A 26,335-nucleotide genomic window follows, 5' to 3' on the forward strand; every position below is an offset into this window, starting at 1 on the left:
GACAATCCCATCTCTCTCCCTTGGCTTGGTTTAGACTGGTCCCATCTCTCTCCTCTAGCTTGGTTTGGACTGGTCCATCTCTCCCCCTTCTGGTTGGTTTGGACTGGTCCATCTCTCCCCTCTGGCTTGGTTTGGACTGGTCCCATCTCTCCCTCCCTCTGGCTTGGTTTGGACTGGTCCATCTTCCCCTCCCTCTGGCTTGGTTTGGACTGGTCCATCTTCCCCCTCTGGCTTGGTTTAGACTGGTCCATCTCTCCCTCCTCTGGCTTGGTTTAGACTGGTCCATTCTCCCTCCTCTGGTTGGTTTGGACTAGTCCCATCTCTCCCCTCTGGCTTGGTTTAGACTGGTCCCATTCTCTCCCCTCTGGCTTGGTTTAGACTGTCCCATCTCTCCTCCTCTGGCTTGGTTTAGACTGGTCCTCTCTCCTCCTCTGGCTTGGTTTGGACTGGTCCTCTCTCCTCCTCCTTCGTTGTCTAGTTTTCATTTTCTTCCTCTTGGCTTGGTTTAGACTGGTCCAATCTCCCTCTCTGGTTGTTTAGACTGGTCCATCTTCCCTCCTCTGGCTTGGTTTAGACTGGTCCCATCTCTCCCTCCTCTGGCTTGGTTTGGGACTGGTCCCATCTCTCCCTCCTCCCTCTGGCTTGGTTTAGACTGGTCCATCTCTCCCTCCTCCTCTGGTTGGTTTTGGACTGGTCCATCTCTCTCTCCCTCTCTAGCTTGGTTTGGACTGGTTTTCACTCCCCTCCCTCCTCTAGCTTGGTTTAGACTGGTCCATCTCTCTCTCTGGCTTGGTTTGGACTGGTCCCATCTCTCTCTCCCTCTAGCTTGGTTTGGACTGGTCCCATCTCTCCTCCTCTAGCTTGGTTTGGACTGGTCCCATCTCTTCTCCTCTGGCTTGGTTTAGACTGGTCCATCTCTCCTCCCTTAGCTTGGTTTGGACTGTCCCATTCTCCCCCCTCTGGCTTGGTTTGGACTGGTCCATCTCTCCCTCCCTCTGGCTTGGCTTGGACTGGTCCCATCTCTCCCCTCTGGCTTGGTTTAGACTGGTCCATCTCTCCCTCCCTCTGGCTTGGTTTAGACTGGTCCCATCTCTCCCTCCTCTGGCTTGGTTTAGACTGGTCCATCTTCCCTCCTCTGGCTTGGTTTGGACTAGTCCCATCTCTCCCCCTCTGGCTTGGTTTAGACTGGTCCCATCTCTCCCCCTCTGGCTTGGTTTAGACTGGTCCATCTTCCCTCCTCTGGTTGGTTAGACTGGTCCATCTCTCCCTCCCTCTGCTTGGTTTGGACTGGTCCATCTCTCCCTCCTCTGGCTTGGTTTAGAACTGGTCCATCTCCTCCTCTGGCTTGGTTTAGACTGGTCCATCTTCTCCTCCCTCTGGCTTGGTTTAGACTGGTCCCATCTCTCCCTCCCTCTGGCTTGGTTTGGACTGGTCCCATCTCTCCCTCCCTCCCTCTGGCTTGGTTTAGACTGGTCCATCTCTCCCTCCCTCCTGTGCTTGGTTTGGACTGGTCCATCTCTCTCTCCCTCCTCTAGCTTGGTTTGGACTGGTTTCCATCCCTCCCTCCTCCTCTAGCTTGGTTTAGACTGGTCCATCTCTCCTCCCTCTGGCTGGTTTGGACGGTCCCATCTCTCTCTCCTCCTCTGGCTTGGTTTGGACTGGTTTCCACTCCTCCTCCTCCCTCTGGCTTGGTTTGGACTGGTCCCCTCTCTCCTCCTCCTTGGCTTGGTTTGGACTGGTCCCATCTCTCCTCCCCTCTGGCTTGGTTTGGACTGGTCAATGGAAGGTGGTCATCTCTCCTCCCTCCTCTGGCTTGGTTTGGACTGGTCCCATCTCTCCTCTCCCTCCAGCTTGGTTTGGACTGATTACATGCGTTTCCACTTCAAATTCAACAGCCTTTTTATGAACCCCAATGTAGCCTCACGTATATAAAATGGATTCCATGTTTTCTACTTAATGAACTGGGTATGCTGTTACACAAAGTGGGGTTAATGTTTTAATATTCACTGGTGTGTCTTTAAGCCTCTTAATTGAAGTGGTGTGAATGGTTGGTTCTTATTCGGATAATATGGTAGACTGTATATTTCATAGTAATGATGAGGCTGGAGGACAAGCATCAGCTCAACAAGCCACCCGCCTTGTGTGAGACAGTGTGTGTGAGTGAGCAGCGTGTTTGGGTGAGACCAGTGTGTGAGCAGTGTGTTTGGGTGAGACAGTGTGTGTGAGTGAGCAGGTGTTTTGGGTGAGACAGTGTGTTTGGTGAGAGCAGTGTGTGTGAGTGAGCGTGTGTTTGGGTGAGACCAGTATGTGTGAGTGAGGCAGTGTGTTTGGGTGAGACCAGTATGTGTGAGTGAGCAGTGTGTTTGGGGTGAGCAGTATGTGAGCAGTGTGTTTTGGGTGAGACCAGTATGTGAGCAGTGTGTTTGGGTGAGACCAGTGTGTGTGAGTGAGCAGTGTGTTTGGGTGAGACCAGTGTGTGTGAGTGAGCAGTGTGTTTGGGGTGAGACCAGTATGTGGAGCGTGTGTTTGGGTGAGACCAGTATGTGAGCAGTGTGTTTGGGGTGAGACCAGTATGTGAGCAGTGTGTTTGGGTGAGACCAGTATGTGAGCAGTTGTGTTTGGGTGAGACCAGTATGTGAGCAGTTGTGTTTGGGTGAGACAGTATGTGAGCGAGTGTGTTTGGGGTGAGACCAGTATGTTGAGCAGTGTGTTTGGGTGAGACCAGTGTGTCTGTGTTTGGGTAACAACAGTGTGTATGAGATGCTAGGTCTGTGACGGTAACTGAATAACTGTCTGTCTGACGGTTATGGATGATTGCTGCCATGAAAATAAAAACACTGTCATTCAAACGTTTTTAAATCGGCATACATTCATTTTTAAAATTATTTTTTATTAACTTTATTTTCCATCTAGATAAACTTGTGGAAGTGCTATAGGCTATGGCACTTCAGTCTTTGATGTGTGGCGTTTTTTATGCAGTGCACGTGTTCTTGCTTGCTTGTAAATAATAAAAGCGGTCTTTTAAAACCGGTTGGGTGTGTCTGACTTTATTAATTATTAATATTACAAGTCGACAAGGTTCTGGCTCTGAGCCTATAATACGTTAATGTTGTGTCAAATAGACAATGCTATCCCTCCAGGCATGGTATGATATGGAATCTGTTAATAATGATAGACAAATCTTATGCTGATAAATAGGCTATGGACATGTTGCGTGTATTTGTTTCTATTTGATTGTCAGTTTCATCTTCATACTACTATAAGCTGCTCTCCCTGCGTACTGTCCTTGTCAATTCATTATCTTGTAGCCTACTTTCGGAAAGCCTAAGGTAGGCCTAGGTTTTTTGTAATAGGTTTTAAGGAAAGAATATTTGCTCTTGTGGTTGACATACATTGGTGGCTTTGGTTGACTGGTCTTTTTACACAGGCGTGGTGCTGTGTGAACACTGGTTTTCCTCTATAGGCCTTTTATGTCATTCTGATGCTCTCTATAGGCCTATATGTCCTTCTGATGCTCTCTATAGGCCTTTATGTCCATTCTGATGCTCTCTATAGGCCTTTATGTCCATTCTTGATGCTCTCTATAGGCCCTTTATGTCCATTCTGATGCTCTCTATAGGCTTTATGTCATTCTGATGCTCTTTAGGCCTTTATGTCCATTCTGATGCTCTCTATAGGCCTATATGTCCATTCTGATGCTCTCTATAGGCCTATATGTCCATTCTGATGCTCTCTATAGGCCTTTATGTCCATTCTATGTCTCTATAGGCTTTAGTCACTCTGATGCTCTCTATAGGCCTATATGTCCATTCTGATGCTCTCTATAGGCCTTTATGTCCACCTCTGATGCTCTCTATAGGCCTATATGTCCACTTCTGCATGCTTAGTCCTTCTTGTGCATATGGCTTTATGTCCATTCTGATGCTCTCTATAGGGCCCCATTATATATGTCCATTCTGAATGCCTCTCTATAGGCCTATATGTCCATTCTGATGCTCTCTATAGGCTATATGTCCATTCTGATGCTCTCTATAGGCCTTTATGTCATTCTGATGCTGCTCTATAGGCCTATATGTCCATTATGTCCATTCTGATGCTCTCTATAGGCCTTTATGTCCATTCTGATGCTCTCTATAGGCCTATATGTCCATTCTGAAAGTTTCCTAAAGTAGCCAGTCTGGACTCTATCTTTTAATAAGAATCAAACGTTCCTGTCATGATTTCATCTTGTAAAAGGCCTATTTTCACAAAAGGCCCTTTCTCACCAAGTCTGTTGTTTTCGACCGAATAATTAGGAATAAATAAATAAACAGAAGCCACGTCTTTTGTTTATGAAGTCCTTTACACCAATTGTGAAATATTGTCCTGCCACAATCTGTCAATTATTTATTCGGAACAGGTTGCAAAATAAGCTGTTGACCAATATAAATTGTTATCTGGGACGCTGCCACTGACAGGCCACTGACAGGCTGCGCACTGCGAATGACAGGTCTGTGTATTCGTTGTGTGAATGAATTAATGAACACAGATCTCTCTGCCTGTTTTTACATTTGTACGGTATCAGTTTAGCCAATGTGATCACGTCACAGCAGAGCTAGGTTACACGTCACTCTCGTCATTCAAACCTGTCTGTTCATTGCCAACGCTGTAGCCTATTTTTATAGCCATTCGGCAAGCAATATCAAATCAAATGTATTTATATAGCCCTTCGTACATCAGCTGATATCTCAGTGCTGTACAGAAACCCAGCCTAAAACCCCAAACGGCAAGCAATGCAGGTGTAGAAGCACGGTGGCTAGAAAAAACTCCCTAGAAAGGCCAATAGGATGGATCGATGCTTCTCTCCTCAAATAGGCCATAGTTTAAAAAAATTGCTTGAAATAAGTTTCAAACTATATTGCTGCTGTTTGTCTATATATAGGGTACTCGTTCAAGCACTAGAGTTAGGGGGAAGAGATGGGCCAGCCAAGATGCCTGAATTACGCAAAAAGGGAACGGCGAAAACAAAAATATGAATGCCTTCGTTCGTATAGCCTTTTATGGTGTGGTATAGTATGGTATAGTATATATTATAGTATAGTATGTGGTATGGTAAAGTATATAGTGCGGTATTGTAATGTATGGTGTGGCATAGTATAGTGTAACATAGTATATAGAACAGCTTAGTGTAGTGAATCTAGGTGACCACCTATGCTTTAGTCAACCCTAAAAGACAGAGAAAAATAATATCCGCCTGCATTTACCTTTATCAATAAGTGGTTGCACTGATAAAACACTGTCAACCCATTGCTTCACTAAAATTGATCAACAGCTGACCTGATCATTAGGCTTTGGACAGGTTGTTAAAATGTACCTGATCATTAGGCTTTGGACAGGTTGTTAAAATGTACCTGATCATTAGGCTTTGGCTTTGGACAGGTTGTTAAAATGTACCTGATCATAGGTTTGGACAGGTTGTTAAAATGTACCTGATCATTAGGCTTGGACAGGTTGTTAAAATGTACCTGATCATTAGGCTTTGGACAGGTTGTTAAAATGTACCTGTTCATTAGGTTTGGACAGGTTGTTAAAATGTACCTGATCATTAGGCTTTGGACAGGTTGTTAAAATGTACCTGATCATTAGGTTTTGGACAGGTTGTTAAAATGTACCTTCATTAGGCTTTTGGACAGGTTGTTTTAAATGTACCTGTATCACTGTTAGGCTTTGGACAGGTTGTTAAAATGTACCTGGATCATTAGCGTTTTGGAACTTAGTGTTGTTAAAATTACCTGATTATTAGCTTGGACAGGTTGTTAAAATGTACCTGATCATTAGGCTTTGGACAGGTTGTTAAAATGTACCTGATTATTAGGCTTTGGACAGGTTGCGTGCCTCTTTTCTAATGGTCGTCCATTTCATCTTCATGCCTGTCACAGATGTTTATACAGTACCAGTCAAAAGTTTGGACACGCCTACTCATTCCAGGGTTTTTCTTTATTTTTACTATTTTGTACAGAATAATAGTCAATACATCAGAACTATGAAATAACACATATGGAATCATGTAGTAACCAAATAAGTGTTGTGCGAATTGTTCAGGAAAGTGGAGGGACAAACGAATCTGACTTGGTGTGAATGGTTTAGTGTCAAAATCGGAATCTGTATTTTTTCCGTAATTCCTCTCCAATCTGACGTTTGTTAGTTTGTATACTAGACAAATATTTAAAGGTAATAACTTAAATAATAATAATAATGAAATGCTACTGATAAATAAAGTTGTATTGGTCACATGCGCCGAATACAACAGGTGTAGTAGACCTTACACTGCTTACTTACAAGCCCTTAACCAACAATGCAGTTTTAAGAAAATACCAAAAAAGAAAAGTAAGAGATAAGAATAACTAATCATTAAAGAGCAGCAGTAAATAACAATAGTGGGGCTATATACAGGGGGTACTGGTACAGAGTCAATGTGCGGGGGCACCAGTGTCGAGGTAATATGTATATGTAGGTAGAGTTATTAAAGTGACTATGCATAGATAATAAACAGAGTAGCAGCAGCATGGGAGGGGGGGCAATGCAAATAGTCTGGGTAGCCATTTGATCAGCTGTTCAGGAGTCTTATGGCTTAGGGGTAGAAGCTGTTAAGAAGCCTTTTGGACCTGGACTTGGTGCTCCGGTACCGCTTGCAATGTGGTAGCAGAGAGAACAGTCTATGACTTGGGTGGCTGGAGTGTTTCACTAGGGCCTTCCTCTGACACCGCCTGGTATAGAGGTCCTGGATGGCAAGAAGCTTAGCCCCAGTGATGTACTGGGTCGTACGCACTACCCTCTGTAGTGCCTTGCGGTCGGAGGCCGAGCAAATGCCATACAAGGCAGTGATGCAACACGTCTGGATGCTCTCGTTGGTGCAGCTGTAGAACCTTTTGAGGATCTGAGGACCCATGCTAAATCTTTTCAGTCTCCTGAGGGGAAATAGGTTTTGTTGACCGTCTAGGTTTTCATGACCGTCTTGGTGTGTTTGGACCATGTTAGTTTGTTGGTGATGTGGTCACCAAGGAACTTGAAGCTCTCAACCTGCTCCACTACAGCCCGGTCGATGAGAATGGGGGCGTGCTCGGTCCTTGCAGAGGGAGGTGTTTAGTCCCAGGGTCCTTAGCTTAGTGATGAGCTTTGAGGGCACTGTGGTGTTGAACGCTGAGCTGTAGTCAATGAATAGCATAAGTGTTCCTTTTGTCCAGGTGTGAAAGGGCAGTGTGGAGTGTAATAGAGATTGCATCATCTGTGGATCTGTTGGTGTGATATGCAAATTGGAGTGGGTCTAGGATTTCTGGGATAATGGTGTTGATGTGAGCCATGACCAGCCTTTCAAAGCATTTCATGGCTATAGACATGAGTGCTACGGGTCGGTAGTCATTTAGGCAGGTTACCTTAGTGTTCTTGGGCACAGGGACTATGGTGGTCTGCTTGAAACATGTTGGTATTAGACTCAGACAGGGAGAGGTTGAAAATGTCAGTGAAGACACTTGCCAGTTGGTCAGCGTATGCTCTGAGTACACGTCCTGGTAATCTGTCTGGCCCTGTGAATGTTGACCTGTTTAAAGGTCTTACACTCTGCAGCCGATAAGCGTGTGATCACACAGTCGTCCGGGAAACATCTGGTGCTCTCATGCGTGTTTCAGTGTTACTTGCCTCGAAGCGAGCATGAAAGTTATTTAGCTCGTCTGGTATGCTCGTGTCACTGGGCAGCTCTCGGCTGTGCTTCCCTTTGTAGTCTGTAATAGTTTGCAAGCCCTGCCACATCCGACGAGCGTCGGAGCTGGTGTAGTACGATTCGATCTTAGTCCTGTATTGAAGCTTTGCCTGTTTGATGGTTCGTCAGAGGGCATAGCGGGAATTATTATAAGCTTCTGGGTTAGAGTCCCGCTCCTTGAAAGCGGCAGCTCTACCCTTTAACTGAGTGCGAACTTTGCCTGTAATCCATGGCTTCTGATTGGGGTATGTACGTACAGTCACTGTGGGGATGACATCCTCAATGCACTTATTGATAAAGCCAGTGACTGATGTGGTGTACTCCTCAATGCCTTCGGAAGAATCCCAGAACATATTCCAGTCTGTGCTAGCAAAACAGTCCTGTAGCGTAGCATCCGCATCATCTGACCACTTCCGTATTGAGCGAGTCACTGGTACTTCCTGCTTTAGTGTTTGCTTGTAAGCAGGAATCAGGAGGATATAATTATGGTCAGATATGCCAAATGGAGGGTGAGGGGGAGCTTTGTACGCATCTCTGTATGTAGAGTAAAGGTGGTCTAGAATTTCTTTCCCTCTGGTTGCACATTTAACATGCTGATTAGAAATGAGGTAAAACTGTTTTAAAGTTTCCCTGCATTAAAGTCCCTGACCACTAGGAGTGTCGCCTCTGGATGAGCGTTTTCCTGTTTGCTTATGGCTTTATACAGCTCATTGAGTGCTGTTTTAGTGCCAGCCTCGTTCTGTGGTGGTATGTAAACAGCTACGGAAAATACAGAAACTCTCTAGGTAGGTAGTGTGGTCTTGAGATACTCTACAAAACCTAGCTACTTCCTTAGATATCGTGCACCAGCTGTTGTTTACATATATGCATAGGTCCCCGCCCCTTGTCTTACCAGATGCTGCTGTTCTGTCCTGCCGATAGAGTGTATAACCCGCCAGCTGTATGTTCTTAATGTCGTCCTTCAGCCATGACTCGGTGAAACATAAGATATTACCGTTTTTAATGTCTCGTTGGTAGGATATACGTGCTTTCAGTTCGTCCCATTTATTTTCCAGCTATTGAACGTTAGCTAGCAGGACGGAAGGCAAAGGCAGATTAGCCACTCGTCACCTGATCCTCACAAGGCACCCTGATATTTTTAAGTGAGATCTCAGTTTCCTTCTCCAGCGAATGACAGGGATCTGGGTCTAGTCGGGTGTCTAGTATATCCCTCCCGTCCGACTCATTGAAGATAAACTCTTCGTCTAATTTGAGGTGAGTAATCCCAGTTCTGATGTCCAGAAGTTATTTTTGGTCATAAGAGACGCCAGCAGCAACATTATGTACAAGACAAGTTACGAACAACGTGAAAAAACAAACAAAATAGCATGATTGGTTAAGAGCCGATAAGACGGGAGCCATTTCCTCCCGCGCCATCACGGGTAATAACGAAGTGTAACGGTAATAGTGAAGTTGCAGAGAAAAGCCACGTTTCTTTTGAGTCTGATATATTCGCCAATCCCCCCCCATCCATTACAGACCGATGATTATAAAGTAGAGCACAGAGAAACAGACGCTTCCGTTTAATAAGCTACTTCAGTCTCCATCCACAGTCTCACTACTGACGGACTCTCCACTCCACTGGGCTCAGTGGGCTGACTGTGTATATAGTAAACTAGGGCTGACCACATTTAGTTGACTGGTCGATTATTTGGTCGATAGGCTCTTGGTCGACAGATTTCTTTAGTCAAGCAGTCGCAAATCTATTTTTCCCATGGTGCCCAAGACACCCATCTGATTCACACCTGTCTCAGTGGACTAATCCATTGCGGAGGCCACTGGTGGCACAGTAGATCACTCTTAAGACGTGTTACTGAAATTGTATATGGTTATATTATGTCCAAAAAAAATGGGGCAACACTAAATATATTTTATAACAAATGCACTTTCACCTGCGTTGGGTTGCTGGCCGCGGTTCTGACACAATCTTCAGTGCGCCGTTGAATTGGCGCCGCTCCCTATGTTGCTATAAGTTACCCAGCACATTGGTGTTGGACAATGTGGCGGAGGCAGCAGCTTAGTGAAGAGAGGAGGAAACAGCCCTTAATTGTCCAAGACAATTGAGGAGGGGAAACCCCAACTTTAATTAGGCACATTTAACCGTTAGGCTATTGATTTATAGACCTGTCTTTATAAAGCCTCCACTCCTCTGGGATGGCTTTCCGCCAGATGTTGGAACATTGCTGCAGGGACTTCCATTCAGCCACGAGAGTATTAGTGAGGTCGGACACTGATGTTGGGTATTCTAAAGGTGTTTGATGGGGTTGTTAGGGCTCTGTGCAGGCCATTTCTGTATGGACTTCGCTTTGTGCACGGGGGGGCATTGTCATGCTGAAACAGGAAAGGGCCTTTCCCAAACTGTTGCCACAAAGTTGGAAGCACAGAATCATCTAGAATGTCCATGTATGATGTAGCGTTAAAATTTCCCTTTACTGGAAGGGAAAAGCCCTAACCATGAAAAACAGCCCCAGACAATTATTCCTCCTCCAACAATCTTTACAGTTGGCGCTATGCATTGGGGCAGGTAGTGTTTCCTGGCATCCGCCAATCCCAGATTCGTCCATCGGACTACCAGATGGTGAAGCGTGATTCATCACTCCTGAGAGTGCGTTTCCACTGCTCCATAGTCCAATGGCAGTGAGCTTTACACCACTCCAGCTGACACTTGGCATTGCGCATGGTGATCTTAGGCTTGTGTGCGGCTGCTCTGCCATGGAAACCCATTTCATGAAGCTCCCGACAAACAGTTATTGGGCTGATTTTGCTTCCAGAGGCAGTTTGGAACTCGGTAGTGAGTGTTGCAACCGAGGACAGACCATTTTTATGCTCTTCAGCACTCGGCGGCCCCGTTCTGTGAGCTTGTGTGGTCTACCACTTCGCCGCTGAGCCGTTGTTGCTCCTAGACGTTTCCACTTCAGTCACAATGTTTACAGTTGACCAGGGCAGAAATTTGACAAACTGACTCGTTCGGACATTGCCACGTTGAGTCACCAAGCTCTTCAGTGAGGCCATTCTACTGCCAATGTTTGTCTATGGAGATTGCATGGCTGTGTGCTCAATTTTATACACCTGTCAGCAACGGGTGTGGCTGAAATGGCCAAATCCACTAATTTGAAGTTGTGTCCACATACTTTTGTGCATATATAGTGTATGTATATAATCTATGGATTGAGATGAGACTTTGGCTTTGTTCTGGTGTGTGTGTGTGTGTATACTGAATGAAAATATAAATGCAACATGCAGCAATTTCAAAGGTTTGACTGAGTTAGTTGATGTAATGAAATCGGTCTGTTGAAATAAGGTCATCAGATCCTAATCTATGGATTTAACATGACTGGGTAGGGGCGCAGCCATGGGTGGGCCTGGGAGGGCACATGAACTTGGCAGCCAGGCACACCCACTGGGGCATTATTACAGAAATACTTCTCAACCCCTCAGATTATCCCACTGGTGAAGAAGCCAGATGTGGAGGTCCTGGGCTAGCGTGGCTATGTGCGGTCTGCGGTGGTGAGGCCGGTTGGACATACGGCCAAATTCTCTAAAACAACGTTAGAGGTGGCTTATGGTAGAGAAATGAGCATTGCTGACTGTGGGCATTACCGTGCCAATAGCACGCTCAATCATATCATTTTGAAGTGGCCGTTTATTGTCCCAACACAAGGTGCACCTGTGTAAGGATCATGCTGTTTAATCAGCTTCTTGATTTGCCACACCTGTAAAGTGGATGGAATATTTTGGGAAAGGAGAAATGCTCACCAATAGGGATGTAAATATATTTGTGGCCAAAATTTGAGAAATTTCTGCGATTTGAATGAAAAAGATAAGCTTTGTCTAATCTTTCTCCCTCCTTTCCCCATTCACTCTTCTCTCTCCTTTCTCCCCATCTCTCCCTCTCTCTCTCCAGACCAGACCCTGCATCCCAGCAGAATGACTCTCCTCTCCCAGACCAGGATGAGGAGATACTGGGCTCTGACGATGAGGAGCAGGAAGACCCCAATGACTACTGTAGAGGTATGATAGACACACACACCGACTACTGTAGAGGTACAACACACACACCAACTACTGTAGAGGTACAACACACACACACACACACACACACCAACTACTGTAGAGGTACAACACACACACACACACACACACACACACACACACACCAACTACTGTAGAGGTACAACACACACACACACACACTCACCGGCTACTGTAGAGGTACAACACACACACATGCACACATCCAACTAATATGTGTTACTATTGCAGGAGGTTACCACCATGTGAAGATAGGAGACCTGTTCAATGGTAGATACCATGTGATCAGGAAGCTGGGCTGGGGACATTTCTCCACCGTGTGGTTGGCCTGGGACATACAGTAAGTTCTGTCTGTGTAAATGGTGCTGAGTAAAGGCCCGTTAAAGTGGTAGAGGCTTATTGGTGTTTCATTGTGTAACATATGTTGTCCTGTATTTCCAGGGGGAAGTGTTTTGTGGCCATGAAGGTGGTGAAGAGTGCAGAGCATTACACTGAGACAGCCCTGGATGAGATCAAGCTGCTGAGATCAGTGAGGAACACATACACTCACTCACTCAGTCACTCAGTCGCTCACTTGTACTCAATATGATTAGTATTGATGTGTGTGTTCCAGGTCAGGAACACGGACCAGAAGGACCCCAGCAGGGAGAGGGTAGTTCAGCTACTGGATGACTTCAGGATCTCTGGCATCAACGGAACTCGTATCCTCAGTTAAACGTCAACGACAACACTGCTGCTCAACATAGTATGAAAACTGACAACAAGAGAGAACCGGCATATTCCATGTACTCCGTACTCACTCGGATCAGTGTGTTACTATTGGTCAATATTATGAGCCTCAACCTCTCTGGGATATGTGGGACGCCAGCGTCCCGCATGGCCAACATCCAGTGAAAATGCAGAGCTCCAAATTCAAATAAATTACTATAAAAATTTAACTTTCATGAAATCACACATGCAATACGCCAAATTAAAGCTACACTTGTTGTGAATCCAGCCAACGTGTCAAATTTCAAAAAGGCTTTACGACGAAAGCACACCAAATGATTATGTTAGGTCAGTACATAGCCACAGAAAAACAGCCATTTTTCCAGCCAAAGAGAGGAGTCTCAAAAATCATAAATAGAGATAAAATTAATCACTAACCTTTGATATTCATCAGATGGCACTCATAGGACTTCATGTTACACAATACATGTATGTTTTGTTCGATAAAGTTCATATTTATATCCAAAAATCACAGTTTACATTGGCATGTTACGTTCAGTAATGTTTTGCTTCCAAAACATCGGTGATTTTGCAGAGAGCCACATCAATTTACAGAAATACTCATCATAAATGTTGATGAAATTACATGTGTTATGCATGGAACTTTAGATAAACTTCTCCTTAATGCAACCACTGTGTCAGATTTCAAAAAGCTTTACCGAAAAAGCACACCATGCAATAATCTGAGTACAGAGCTCAGAGCCCTAACAAGTCAAAGAGATATCTGCCATGTTGTGAAGTCAACAAAGTTAGAAATAGCATTATAAATATTCACTTACCTTTGACGATCTTCATCAGAATGCACTCCCAGGAATCCCAGTTCCACAATAAATGTTTGATTTGTTCGATAAAGTCCATCATTTATGTCCAAATAACTCCTTTTGTTCGCGTATTTAGTACACAATCCAAACTGACGACGCGCTGGCAGGTCCAGGCGAAAGTTCAGACGAAAAGTCATATTACAGTCCGTAGAAACATGTCAAACGAAGTATAGAATCAATCTTTAGGATGTTTTTATCATAAATCTTCAATAATGTTCCAAGCTACCTTTCATGTGAATGCGCGTGGCCAGCTCGTGGCACTCTGCCAGACCTCTGACTCATTCCCCTCTCCTTTATAGTAGAAGCATAAAACAAGGTTCTAAATACTGTTGACATCTAGTGGAAGCCTTAGGAAGTGCAACATGACCCCATTTCCACTGTATCTTAGAAAGGCAAAGAGTTGAAAACTTCAAACCTCAGATTCCCCACTTCCTGGTTGGATTTTTTCTCAGGTTTTTGCCTGCCATATGAATTCTGTTATACTCACAGACATCATTCAAACAGTTTTAGAAACTTCAGAGTGTTTTCTATCCAAATCTACTAATTATATGCATATTCTAGCTTTTAGGACAGAGTAGCAAGCAGTTTATTCTGGGCACCTTTTTATCCAAGCTACTCAATACTGCCCCCGCTGTCCCAAAGAAGTTAAACGATTAATTGCCCAAGTCCTGCCACTAACTATTGGTGGCTCACAGATGTGTCCCTGCCTTGCTGACGTTTGGCCAGCGTTCTCTGGACGTTTGGCAACACAACACATTCCAGCTAGAGGACACACACAGATGTGTCCCTGCCTTGCTGACGTTTGGCCACACAACACATTCCAGCTAGAGGACACACAGATGTGTCCCTGCCTTGCTGACGTTTGGCCAGCGTTGTCTGGACGTTTGGCAACACAACACATTCCAGCTAGAGGACACACACGGATGCCCAAAGTTCTGACAGTTTCTCTGTTCGCCTAGCTAGAGACCGTTACATCCTGATCACAGCTGGGTGTCCAGGCAACACTCCCAGACTCCGTCCCAGCATGTCCTAGCTTCTTGAAGAGTTGGTAATGAGTTCTGGGTTGGTGTGCCTACTTCCATCTTGGTTCTTGGCAGAACCTTTTAGGTGTTGACATTTTATATTGCGTAGGTGTAAGCCAAATGCAAAAGGGTGAATGACAAGGGGGTGTGTGTTTTGAGTTAGGCTTCCCACCTCTCCCATGCTGTCCTGTACTAGTCCTGTACTTGTCCTCTACTAGTCTTGTACTTGTCCTCTACTTGTCCTGTACTAGTCCTGTACAGGTCCTTGACCTCCCCTGTCAGATGTCTGTATGGTGTTTGAGGTTCTGGGTCATCACCTGCTGAAGTGGATCATCAAGTCTAACTACCAGGGCCTTCCTCTGCCCTGCGTCAAGAGCATCATACGACAGGTAAAACAACTCAGCTTATTTCTCACACAACATTGGGTGCGTTCCAGGTTGGGTGCGTTCCAGGTTATTTTGATAGCAAAAACAAACATTCAACAGAATTTTAACTCTGAAACTGTTAGTAATTGGTATTGAAAGCGGGTTTAAAATTCCAGAAACTTTACCAAAAGTTTCCATGGTTCCAGGAGTCCTCCAACTGGAATCTGGGGAATGTTTCCTCATTGTTGAAACCCTCAGATACAGCCGTGGTCTTACTGATCCTCTGCCCTCCTGTAGGTTCTCCAGGGCCTGGACTACCTTCACTCCAAGTGTAAGATCATCCATACAGACATCAAGCCAGAGAACATCCTGTTGACGGTCAACGAGCCCTACATCAAGAAGATGGCTGCCGAGGCAACGGAATGGCAGAGGACTGGAGCTCCACCCCCCTCCGGTTCCGCAGGTACACACACACACACACACACACACACTATGTCAGGAAGATGGCTGCTGGTAACTGACCCCTCGCATCCACCATTTTGAATGAACACGGTGCAGTGTTGGAAAGCTGTATCAACATGGACATAATAGCATTACCATCAGGGCTTGGCATGCTGGTGAATAATGAGATTGTATTAATTAGTGCTTTTCACTCAAAGCTCTTAATTATAAGCTCTTCAAAGGATCATATATTTTTTTGTATGGTGCTTTGTCCCAATGTTCTGAACAAAAAGAGCGAGCCCTGCCAAGTCGAGCCAGACATTCAGCGTTTCAGTCTGGGATCACCAGCCAGTCTAGGAGAATGATCAGAACAAAGAGGGAAAAACATTAAGGTTATTCATTCATTGTCTGGATTCCTGTTTTGCTGGTACATCAAGAGTTTTATAGGGAAATTCAGACACAAGCATCAGAGGCAAATCACTGACAGACTTGATATCTAAAGACTGAGCCTAACGTTTAGGTGAAAAAAGTAGTTGATGGTAGATATGGATTGAGATGAGACTGGGCTTTGTTCTGGTGTGGTGTTGAAGTGATGAAACGAACCCTTTTATCTAGCTGTCTGATGCTGATCCATCTGTAATGGTAGGGGTGACATTGAGAGGGAGAGCTGCAGTAGCGCTAACTCTAACAGCCTCAGACCGAGGAGAAGACACTAGAGAACAGGCCATTATTCAACAGACAGGAGAAGACACGAGAGAACAGGCCATTATTCAACAGACATAGGAGAAGACACTAGAGAACAGGCCATTATTCAACAGACATAGGAGAAGACACGAGACAACAGGCCATTATTCAACAGACAGGAGAAGACATGAGAGAACAGGCCATTGTTCAACAGACATAGGAGAAGACACGAGAGAACAGGCCATTATTCAACAGACAGGAGAAGACATGAGAGAACAGGCCATTGTTCAACAGACATAGGAGAAGACACTAGAGAACAGGCCATTATGCAACAGACGGAGGAGAAGACACGTGAGAACAGGCCATTATGAACAGAACGGGAGAACAGGCCATTATTCAACAGACAGGAGAAGACACGAGAGAACAGGCCATTATTCAACAGACAGAGGAGAAGACACTAGAGAACAGGCCATTATTCAACAGACATAGGAGAAGCACTAGAGAACAGGCCATTATTCAACAGAAATAGGAGAAGACACGAGACAACAGGCAATTTATTCAACAGACATAGGAGAAGACACGAGAGAACAGGCTATTATTCAACAGACATAGGAGAAGACACGAGAGAACAGGCAATTATTTCAACAGACATAGGAGAAACACTAGAGAACAGGCCATTATTCAACAGACATAGGAGAAGACACTAGAGAACAGGCCATTATTCAACAGACAGGAGAAGACACTAGAGAACAGGAATTATTCAACAGACAGGAGAAGACACGGAGAGAACAGGCCATTATGCAACAGACATAGGAGAAGACACTAGAGAACAGGCAATTATTCAACAGACAGGAGAAGACACTAGAGAACAGGCCATTTTCAACAGACAGGAGAAGACACGAGAGAACTGGCCATTATGCAACAGACATAGGAGAAGACACTAGAGAACAGGCAATTATTCAACAGAGAGGAGAAGACACGACAGAACAGGCCATTATGCAACAGACATAGGAGAAGACACTAGAGAACAGGCCATTATTCAGAAACAGGAGAAGACACAACAGAACAGGCCATTATGCAACAGACATAGGAGAAGACACTAGAGAACAGGCCATTTTTCAACAGACAGGAGAAGACACAAGAGAACAGGCCATTATGCACAGACATAGGAGAAGACACTAGAGAAACAGGCCATTATTCAACAGACAGGAGAAGACACGAGGAACAGGCATTATGAACAGAAAGAGAAGACACTAGAGAACAGGCCATTATTCAACAGAAAGAGAAGACACGAGAGAACAGGCAATTATTCAACAGAAAGAGAAGACACTAGAGAACAGGCAATTATTCAACAGAAAGAGAAGCACCGAGAGAATAGGACATTATGCAACAGAAAGAGGAGAAGACACTAGAGAACAGGACATTATTCAACAGACATAGGAGAAGACACGAGACACAGGCAATTATTCAACAGACATAGGAGAAGAACACGAGAGAACAGGCTATTATTCAACAGACATAGGAGAAGACACGAGAGAACAGGCAATTATTCAACAGACATAGGAGAAGACACTAGAGAACAGGCCATTATTCAACAGACATAGGAGAAGACACTAGAGAACAGGCCATTATTCAACAGACAGGAGAAGACACTAGAGAACAGGCCATTATTCAACAGACATAGGAGAAGACACTAGAGAAAGGCCATTATTCAACAGACAGGAGAAGACACGAGAGAACAGGCCATTATGCAACAGACATAGGAGAAGACACTAGAGAACAGGCAATTATTCAACAGACAGGAGAAGACATAGAGAACAGGCCATTATTCAACAGACAGGAGAAGACACGAGAGAACTGGCCATTATGCAACAGACATAGGAGAAGACACTAGAGAACAGGCAATTATTCAACAGAGAGGAGAAAGACACGACAGAAACAGGCCATTATGCAACAGACATAGGAGAAGACACTAGAGAACAGGCCATTATTCAACAGACAGGAGAGAGACACGAGAGAACAGGCCATTATGCAACAAAAGAGAAGACACTAGAGAACAGGCCATTATTCAACAGAAAAGAGAAGACACGAGAGAACAGGCAATTTATTCAACAGAAAGAGAAGAACTAGAGAACAGGCAATTATTCAACAGAAAGAGAAGACACGAGAGAATAGGACATTATGCAACAGAAAGAGGAGAAGACACTAGAGAACAGGACATTATTCAACAGACATAGGAGAAGACACGAGACAACAGGCAATTATTCAACAGACATAGGAGAAGACACGAGAGAACAGGCTATTATTCAACAGACATAGGAGAAGACACGAGAGAACAGGCAATTATTCAACAGACATAGGAGAAGACACTAGAGAACAGGCCATTATTCAACAGACTAGGAGAAGACACTAGAGAACAGGCCATTATTCAACAGCAGGAGAAGACACTAGAGAACAGGCCATTATTCAACAGACATAGGGAAGACACTAGAGAACAGGCCATTATTCAACAGACAGGAGAAGACACGAGAGAACAGGCCATTATGCAACAGACATGGAGAAGACACTAGAGAACAGGCAATTATTCAACAGACAGGAGAAAGACACTAGAGAACAGGCCATTATTCAACAGACAGGAGAAGACACGAGAGAACTGGCCATTATGCAACAGACATAGGAGAAGACACTAGAGAACAGGCAATTATTCAACAGAGAGGAGAAGACACGACAAGAACAGGCCATTATGCAACAGACATAGGAGAAGACACTAGAGAACAGGCCATTATTCAACAGACAGGAGAAGACACAAGAGAACAGGCCATTATGCAACAGACATAGGAGAAGACACTAGAGAACAGGCCATTATTCAACAGACAGGAGAAGAACACGAGAGAACAGGCCATTATGCAACAGAAAGAGAGACACTAGAGAACAGGCCATTATTCAACAGAAAGAGAAGACACGAGAGAACAGGCAATTATTCAACAGAAAGAGAAGACACTAGAGAACAGGCAATTATTCAACAGAAAGAGAAGACACGAGAGAATAGGACATTATGCAACAGAAAGAGGAGAAGACACTAGAGAACAGGACATTATTCAACAGACACGAGAGAACAGCCATTATTCAACAGGCATAGGAGAAGACACTAGAGAACAGGCCATATTCAACAGACAGGAGAAGACACGAGAGAACAGGCCATTATGCAACAGACATAGGAGAAGACACTAGAGAATAGCAATTATTCAACAGAGAGGAGAAGACACGACAGAACAGGACATTATGCAACAGACATAGGAGAAGACACTAGAGAACGGCCATTATTCAACAGACAGGAGGAGACACAAGAGAACAGGAAATTATTCAACAGAAAGAGAAGACACGAGAGAACAGGACATTATGCAACAGAAAGAGAAGACACTAGAGAACAGGACATTATTCACAGACACGAGAAGAACAGGCCATTATTCAAACAGGCATAGGAGAAGACACTGAGAGAACAGGCCATTATTCAACAGACAGGAGAAGACACTAGAGAACAGGCATTATTCAACAGACAGGAGAAGACACGAGAGAACAGGCCATTATTCAACAGAAAGAGAAGACACTAGAGAACAGGCAATTATTCAACAGAAAGAGAAGACACGAGAGAACAGGACATTATGCACAGAAAGAGGAGAAGACACTAGAGAACAGGACATTATTCAACAGAAAGAGAAGACACTAGAGAACAGGCCATTATGCAACAGAAGAAAGAGAAGACACTAGAGAACAGGCCATTATGCAAAGCCACGAAGGCTATAAAAAATAGGTGTTCAGTGAGTCACTGGGTTTTGGTGCAGAAATAACCGTCCGTCTCTTAGGCGGGGTCGGGGATGGTGTGCGAGTCCCGGCTGGTCCACGACACTGGAGAGCTGTGTGTGAATCAGAGCACACACACACACACACACACACACACCACACACACACACACACAACACACACACACACACAAAGTACACGCCACACACAAAAGTACACGCACAACACAAAGTACATGCACACTGTACTACTGAAACTGCATGCTAATTACTGAGGCAGATATGACATATCACCTTTTGCTGCTGGTTTAGTCGTTATTTTTGCTGAGGACAAATAACACTGACTAAATTGTTCTCTCTGTTCACAGTGAGCACAGCTCCAGCACCCAAACCAGTGAGTCTATCAGTCTTTGTGTTATTTCTAAAGGCATGTTGTTTTGTGTGGTGTGGTGGCTGCTACCAGCTGTATCTACCAGATAATGTGTTGGAGTGGTGGTTCTGTTCACACTTAGCAATGGTACAGTAGTCCAAACCTTAAGCCTTCTTCTCTCTTCCCATTTTATTTATTTTAATCTCCCTCTCCTTACCCCCTCCTCATCTCATCCCTCTCCCCCTTATCATTCTCTCTCTTATCCATCTCTCTCCTTACCCCCTCCTCATCCCTCTCCCCCTTATCATTCTCTCCTTATCCATATCCTCTCCTTAACCCCTCATCTCATCCCTCTCCCCTTATCCTCTCCTCATCCCCTCCCCCTTATCCATATCCCTCCTCCTCATCCCTCTCCCCCTTATGCCGTCTCCTTATCCGTATCCTCTCCCCCCCTTCTCGTCGCCCCTCTCCTCAACTCTCCTCGTTCCCCTCCTCGTCCCTCTTCTCCTCGTCGTCCCTATTTTCGCTCCTCTCCTCGCCCCTCTCTTCCTTGCCCCTCTTCTCTCCTCGCCCCTCAGACGGTGAAGATGTCTAAGAACAAGAAGAAGAAGATGAAGAAGAAACAGAAGAAGCAGGCAGAGATGTTAGAGAAGAGGATTCAGGAGATGGAGGGAGCGCCGGAAGGAGGAGAGGAAGAGGAGGGGGAGGAAGAGACCACTACAGACGCCCCTCCCTGTGCCCCCCCGCCCTCGTCTGACACGCTACAGGACATGGCTAATGATGTCACAGCAGGTAAACCCACCCGGGGACTGTGCTTCACCTTTAATCTAGATCAGAACGATGCTGCGGACCTCTATTAGATTCTGTTTCCTTTTTTGTTTTTAAAGGACCTGAAAGGCATATTTCTTTTTAAACCATATATCATGGGACCAGGGTTGGTGACTTGGATCGTGTACATTAGGGCACGCTACAGCAAAACATTTCTGCCAGTTCTTGCATAAGTTGACGTAGTACCTTCCCTGTTTCAGGCCGTTTTCTTCTGTTTGGCGATCACGGCAGTGTATTGATTGCTATTCGTGTGACTGACTGACTGATCTGTTGCATTGACCCAGGTCTAGATAAACCGGAAGAGAAGGAGGAGGAGGAGAGCAGGATGGAGGTGACCTGCAACGGCCACACAGAGGAGGACACGGCGAGCCAGGAGGTACAGAGGACCGAGGAAGAAGAGGAGATAGACGAAGAGGACCAACAGAAAGCCAACAAACTCAACGCCAGCACGGAGGGTCGAGACCTGCCGGTCAATGCATCTTACCCAGAGTACAACGGCAAAGGTCCCGGTGACCCACACGATCCCGGTACAGACGGTAAACAAGGGAGAGAGCAGGGGAAGGAGAGAGAGATGGAGGAGTGTAAACGACCAGAGAAGGAGATGGAGACTGTGATGATGCCTGGAATAGAGGATGAAGAGGAGGAGGAGAGGAACGGTTAGTGGTGGAGAAGTGACACTTTGCTGGGTACTTCATCAGGAAGCCGCAGCGTTACTGAACATTCAGATGGAACAGAGATGTCATGTACATCACACGTCTCTCTAACATGTAGATTAAATGATCGTCAGATCTACTCCTTACATGTCTATCTGCAACATTCTGAATGTTTCACATCACTGAATACACTACAGCTGTAGGCGTGGCGGTATCTGTAGTGTTATCTGTAGTGTTATCTGTAGGCGCGGCGGTATCTGTAGTGTTATCTGTAGGCGTGGCGGTATCTGTAGTGTTATCTGTAGTGTTATCTGTAGGCGTGGCGGTATCTGTAGTGTTATCTGTGGCGCGGCGGTATCTGTAGTGTTATCTGTTGTGTTAGTCGTGTTATCTGTAGTGTTCTATCTGTAGGCGTGGTCGGTAATCTGTAGTGTTTATCTGTAGGCGTGGCGGTATTGTAGTGTTTCTGAGTGGTTATCTGTAGCGTGGCGGTATCTGTAGTGTTATTTGTAGGCGCGGCGGTATCTGTAGTGTTATCTGTAAGCGTGCGGTATCTGAGTGTTATCTGTAGGCGTGGCGGTATCTGTAGTGGTTATCTTGTAGTTTATTGTAGGCGTGGGTATCTGTAGCGCGGCGGTATCTGTAGTGTTATTGTAGTGTTATTGTAGGCGGGCGTGGGTATCTGTAGTGTTTTTGTAGGCGCGGCGGTATCTGTAGTGTTATCTGTAAGTGTGGGGTATCTGTAGTGTTATCTGTAGGCGCTGGCGGTATCTGTAGTGTTTCTGTAGGCGTGGGGTATCTGTGTGTATCTGTAGTGTTATCTGTAGTGTTATTCTGTAGGCGCGGCGGTATCTGTAGTGTATCTGTAGGCGCGGCGGATCGAGTTATGCGGTATCTGTAGTGTTTATCTGTAGCGTGGCGGTATCTGTAGTGTTATCTGTAGGCGTGGCGGTATCTGTAGTGGTTATCTGTAGGCGTGGCGGTATCTGTAGTGTTATCTGTACTGTTTATCTGTAGGCGCGGCGGTATCTGTAGTGTTATCTGTAGTGTTATCTGTAGGCGCGGCGGTATCTGTAGTGTTATCTGTAGTGTTTTCGTAGGCGCGGCGGTATTGTAGTGTATCTGTAGTGTATCTGTGCGTGGTATCTGTAGTGTTATCTGTAGGCGCGGGTATCTGTAGTGTTATCTGTACTGTTTCTGTAGGCGCGGGTATTGTGTTTATCTGTAGGCGCGGCGGTATCTGTAGTGTTATCTGTGGGCGGGCGGTATCTGTAGTGTTATCTGTAGTGTTATCTGTAGGCGTGGCGGTATCTGTAGTGTTATCTGTAGACAGGCGGTATTGTAGTGTTATCTGTAGGCGGCGGTATTGTCTGTTATCTGTAAGGTGCGGCGGTATCTGTAGTGTTATCTTGTAGGCGTGGCGGTATCTGTAGTGTTATTGTAGGCGCGGCGGTATCTGTACTGTTATCTGTAGTGTTATCTGTAGTGTTATCTGTAGGCGCGGGCGGTATCTGTAGTGTTATCTGTAGTGTTATCTGTAGTGTTATCTGTAGGCGCGGCGGTATCTGTAGTGTTTATCTGTAGGCGCGGCGGTATCTGTAGTGTTATCTGTAGTGTTATCTGTAGGCGCGGCGGTATCTGTAGTGTTATCTGTAGTGTTATCTGTACTGTTATCTGTAGGCGCGGCGGTATTGTAGTGTTATCTGTAGGCGCGGCGGTATCTGTAGTGTTATCTGAGTGTTATTGTAGGCGCGGGGTATCTGAAGTGTTATCTGTAGCGCGGCGGTATCTGTAGTGTTTATCTGTAGGCGCGGCGGTATCTGTAGTGTTATCTGTAGGCGCGGCGGTATCTGTAGTGTTTATCTGTAGGGCGCGGCGGTATCTGTAGTGTTATCTGTAGGCGCGGCGGTATCTGTAGTGTTTCTGTAGTGTTATCTGTAGCGCGGCGGTATCTGTAGTGTTATCTGTAGTGTTATCTGTAGGCGTGGGCGGTATCTGTAGTGTTATCTGTAGTGTTTCTGTACTGTTATCTGTACTGTTTATCTGTCTGTTATCTGTAGGCGCGGCGGTATCTGTAGTGGTTATCTGTAGTGTTTATCTGTAGTGTTATCTGTGGCGCGGCGGTATCTGTAGTGTTATCTGTAGGGCGGGGTATCTGTAGTGTTATCTGTAGGCGCGGCGGTATCTGTAGTGTTATCTGTAGTGTTATCGTAGGCGTGGCGATCTGTAGTGTTATCTGTAGGCAGCAGTATCTGTAGTGTTATCTGTAGGCAAGGCGGTATCTGTAGTGTTATTGTAGGCGCGGCGGTATCTGTAGTGTTGTAGGCGCGGCGGTATCTGTAGTGTTATCTGTAGTGTTATCTGTAGGCGAGCGGTATACTGTACTGTTATCTGTAGGCGGGCGGTATCTGTAGTGTTATCTGTAGGCGTGGCGGTATCTGTAGTGTTTATCGTGGCGCGGCGGTATCTGTAGTGTTATCTGTACTGTTATCTGTAGGCGCGGCGGTATCTGTAGTGTTTTGTAGGCGTGGCGGTATCTGTAGTGTTATCTTAGGCGCGGCGGTATCTGTGTTATCTGTAGGCGGGCGGTATCTGTAGTGTTATCTGTAGGCGCGGTCGGTATCTGTTGTTATCTGTAGGCGGCGGCGGTATTTCTGTAGTGTTATCTGTAGGCGTGGCGGTATCTGTAGTGTTATCTGTAGTGTTATCTGTAGTGTTATCTGTAGGCGCGGCGGTATCTGTAGTGTTATCTGTAGGCGCGGCGGTATCTGTAGTGTTATCTGTAGGCGTGGCGTATCTGTAGTGTTATCTGTAGTGTTATCTGTAGTGTTATCTGTAGGGCGGCGGTATCTGTAGTGTTATCTCTGTAGGCGCGGCGGTATCTGTAGTGTTATCTGTAGTGTTTATGTAGGCGCGGCGGTATCTGTAGTGTTATCTGTAGGCGGGGCGGTATCTGTAGTGTTATCTGTAGTGTTATCTGTAGGCAAGGCGGTATCTGTTAGTGTTATCTGTAGGCAAGGCGGTATCTGTAGTGTTATCTGTAGCGCGGCGGTATTCTGTAGTGTTATCTGTAGTGTTATCTGTAGGCGCGGCGGTATCTGTAGTGTTATTGTGGCGTGGCGGTATCTGTAGTGTTATCTGTAGAAGGCGGTATCTGTAGTGTTATCTGTAGGCGGCGGCGGTTCTGTAGTGTTATCTGTAGTGTTATCTGTAGGCGCGGCGGTTCTGTAGTGTTATCTGTAGTGTTTCTGTAGGCAAGGCGGTATCTGTAGTGTTATCTGTAGGCAAGGCGGTTCTGTGTGTTTATCTGGTAGCGGCGGCGGTATCTGTAGTGGTTTATCTGTAGTGCGCGGCGGTATCTGTAGTGTTATCTGTAGGTATCTGTAGTGTTATCTGTAGGTCGCGGTATTGTAGTGTTATCTGTAGCGGGGGTATTAGTGCTTATCTGTAGTGTTTATCTGTAGGCGCGGCGGTATCTGTAGTGTTATCTGTAGGCTTTGAGGTTATCTGTAGTGTTATCTGTAGTGTATCGTAGTGTTTTTGTAGTGTTAATTGTAGGCCGGCGGTATCTGTAGTGTTATTGTAGGCGCGGCGGTATCTGTAGTGTTATCTGTAGGCCGGGCGGTATCTGTAGTGTTATCTGTAGGCGCGGCGGTATCTGTAGTGTTATCTTGTAGTGTTATCTGTAGGCAGGCGGTATCTGTAGTGTTTTCTTGTAGGAGGCGGTATCTGTAGTTGTTATCTGTAGGCGTGGGTATCTGTAGTGTTATCTGTAGGCGCGGCGGTATCTGGTGTATCTGTAGTGTTATCTGTAGGCGCGCGGCTATCTGTAGTGTTATTGTAGTCAAGGCGGTATCTGTAGTGTTTTCTGTAGGCAAGGGCGGTATCTGTAGTGTTATCTGTAGGCGCGGCGGTATCTGTAGTGTTATCTGTAGGCGCGGCGGTATCTGTAAGTGTTTCTGTAGACGGCGGTATCTGTAGTGTTATCTGTAGGCGTGGCTGGTTATCTGTAGTGTTATTGTAGTGTTATCTGTAGGCGCGGCGGTATCTTGAGTGTCTACTCTGTAGGCGTGGCGGTATCTGTAGTGTTATCTGTAGACAAGGCGGTATCTGTAGTGTTATCTGTAGGCGTGGCGGTATCTGTAGTGTTATCTGTAGGCGCGGCGGTATGTTAGTCTCCCCACTAACCACCTCCTAAGTGCTTCTAATATCACCTCTTCAGTACTCTTTCAATCTCCTCTTCGTTTTCCTCCTCCTCTCTTTCCTCTCTTCACAGTGACTTTCAACGTGGCGCCGTCATAGGATGCCACCTTTCCAACAAGTCAGTTCGTCAAATTTCTGCTTTGCTAGAGCTGCCCCGGTCAACTGTAAGTGCTGTTGTTGTGAAGTGAAAACGTCTAGGAGCAACAATGGCTCATCCGCGAGGTGGTAGGCCACACAAGCTCACAGAATGGAACCACTGAGTGCGTAATGCGTAAAAATCGTCTGTCCTCGGTTATAATACTCACTAATGAGTTCCAAACTGCCTCTGGAAGCAACGTCAGCACGAGAACTGTTCGTCGGGAGCTTCATGGAAACGCGTTCTCAGGAGTGATGAATCACGCTTCACCATCTGGAAGTCCGACGGATGCCAGGAGAACGCTACCTGCCCCAATGCAAAGTGCCAACTGTAAAGTTTGGTGGAGGAGGAATAAAGGTCTGGGGCTGTTTTTCATGGTTCAGGCCCCTTAGTTCCAGTGAAGGGAAATCTTGACATTCTAGACGATTCTGTGCGTCC

The 26,335-nt window shown here is 45.6% G+C and overlaps 1 protein-coding gene across 2 annotated transcripts in view; it reads left to right on the plus strand.

Moving 5' to 3' along the window:
- LOC112069857 (SRSF protein kinase 1) overlaps nucleotides 1-26,335 on the plus strand; it is a 122,038-nt gene that overhangs the window by 91,138 nt on the left and 4,565 nt on the right. The window contains exons 3-11 of one of the 2 annotated variants that reach the window (XM_070438743.1): nucleotides 11,679-11,785; nucleotides 12,038-12,146; nucleotides 12,248-12,335; nucleotides 12,420-12,507; nucleotides 14,700-14,806; nucleotides 15,080-15,245; nucleotides 20,076-20,101; nucleotides 20,656-20,869; nucleotides 21,190-21,561. In XM_070438743.1, coding sequence (XP_070294844.1) covers nucleotides 11,679-11,785; nucleotides 12,038-12,146; nucleotides 12,248-12,335; nucleotides 12,420-12,507; nucleotides 14,700-14,806; nucleotides 15,080-15,245; nucleotides 20,076-20,101; nucleotides 20,656-20,869; nucleotides 21,190-21,561 — 1,277 coding nt within the window. The remainder of the gene's footprint in view (nucleotides 1-11,678; nucleotides 11,786-12,037; nucleotides 12,147-12,247; nucleotides 12,336-12,419; nucleotides 12,508-14,699; nucleotides 14,807-15,079; nucleotides 15,246-20,075; nucleotides 20,102-20,655; nucleotides 20,870-21,189; nucleotides 21,562-26,335) is intronic. The other variant, XM_024137239.2, reaches the window with a different exon arrangement.

This window comes from Salvelinus sp. IW2-2015, unplaced genomic scaffold, assembly GCF_002910315.2.
Source record: "Salvelinus sp. IW2-2015 unplaced genomic scaffold, ASM291031v2 Un_scaffold1135, whole genome shotgun sequence".
In the NCBI taxonomy this organism is placed as follows: domain Eukaryota; kingdom Metazoa; phylum Chordata; class Actinopteri; order Salmoniformes; family Salmonidae; genus Salvelinus; species Salvelinus sp. IW2-2015.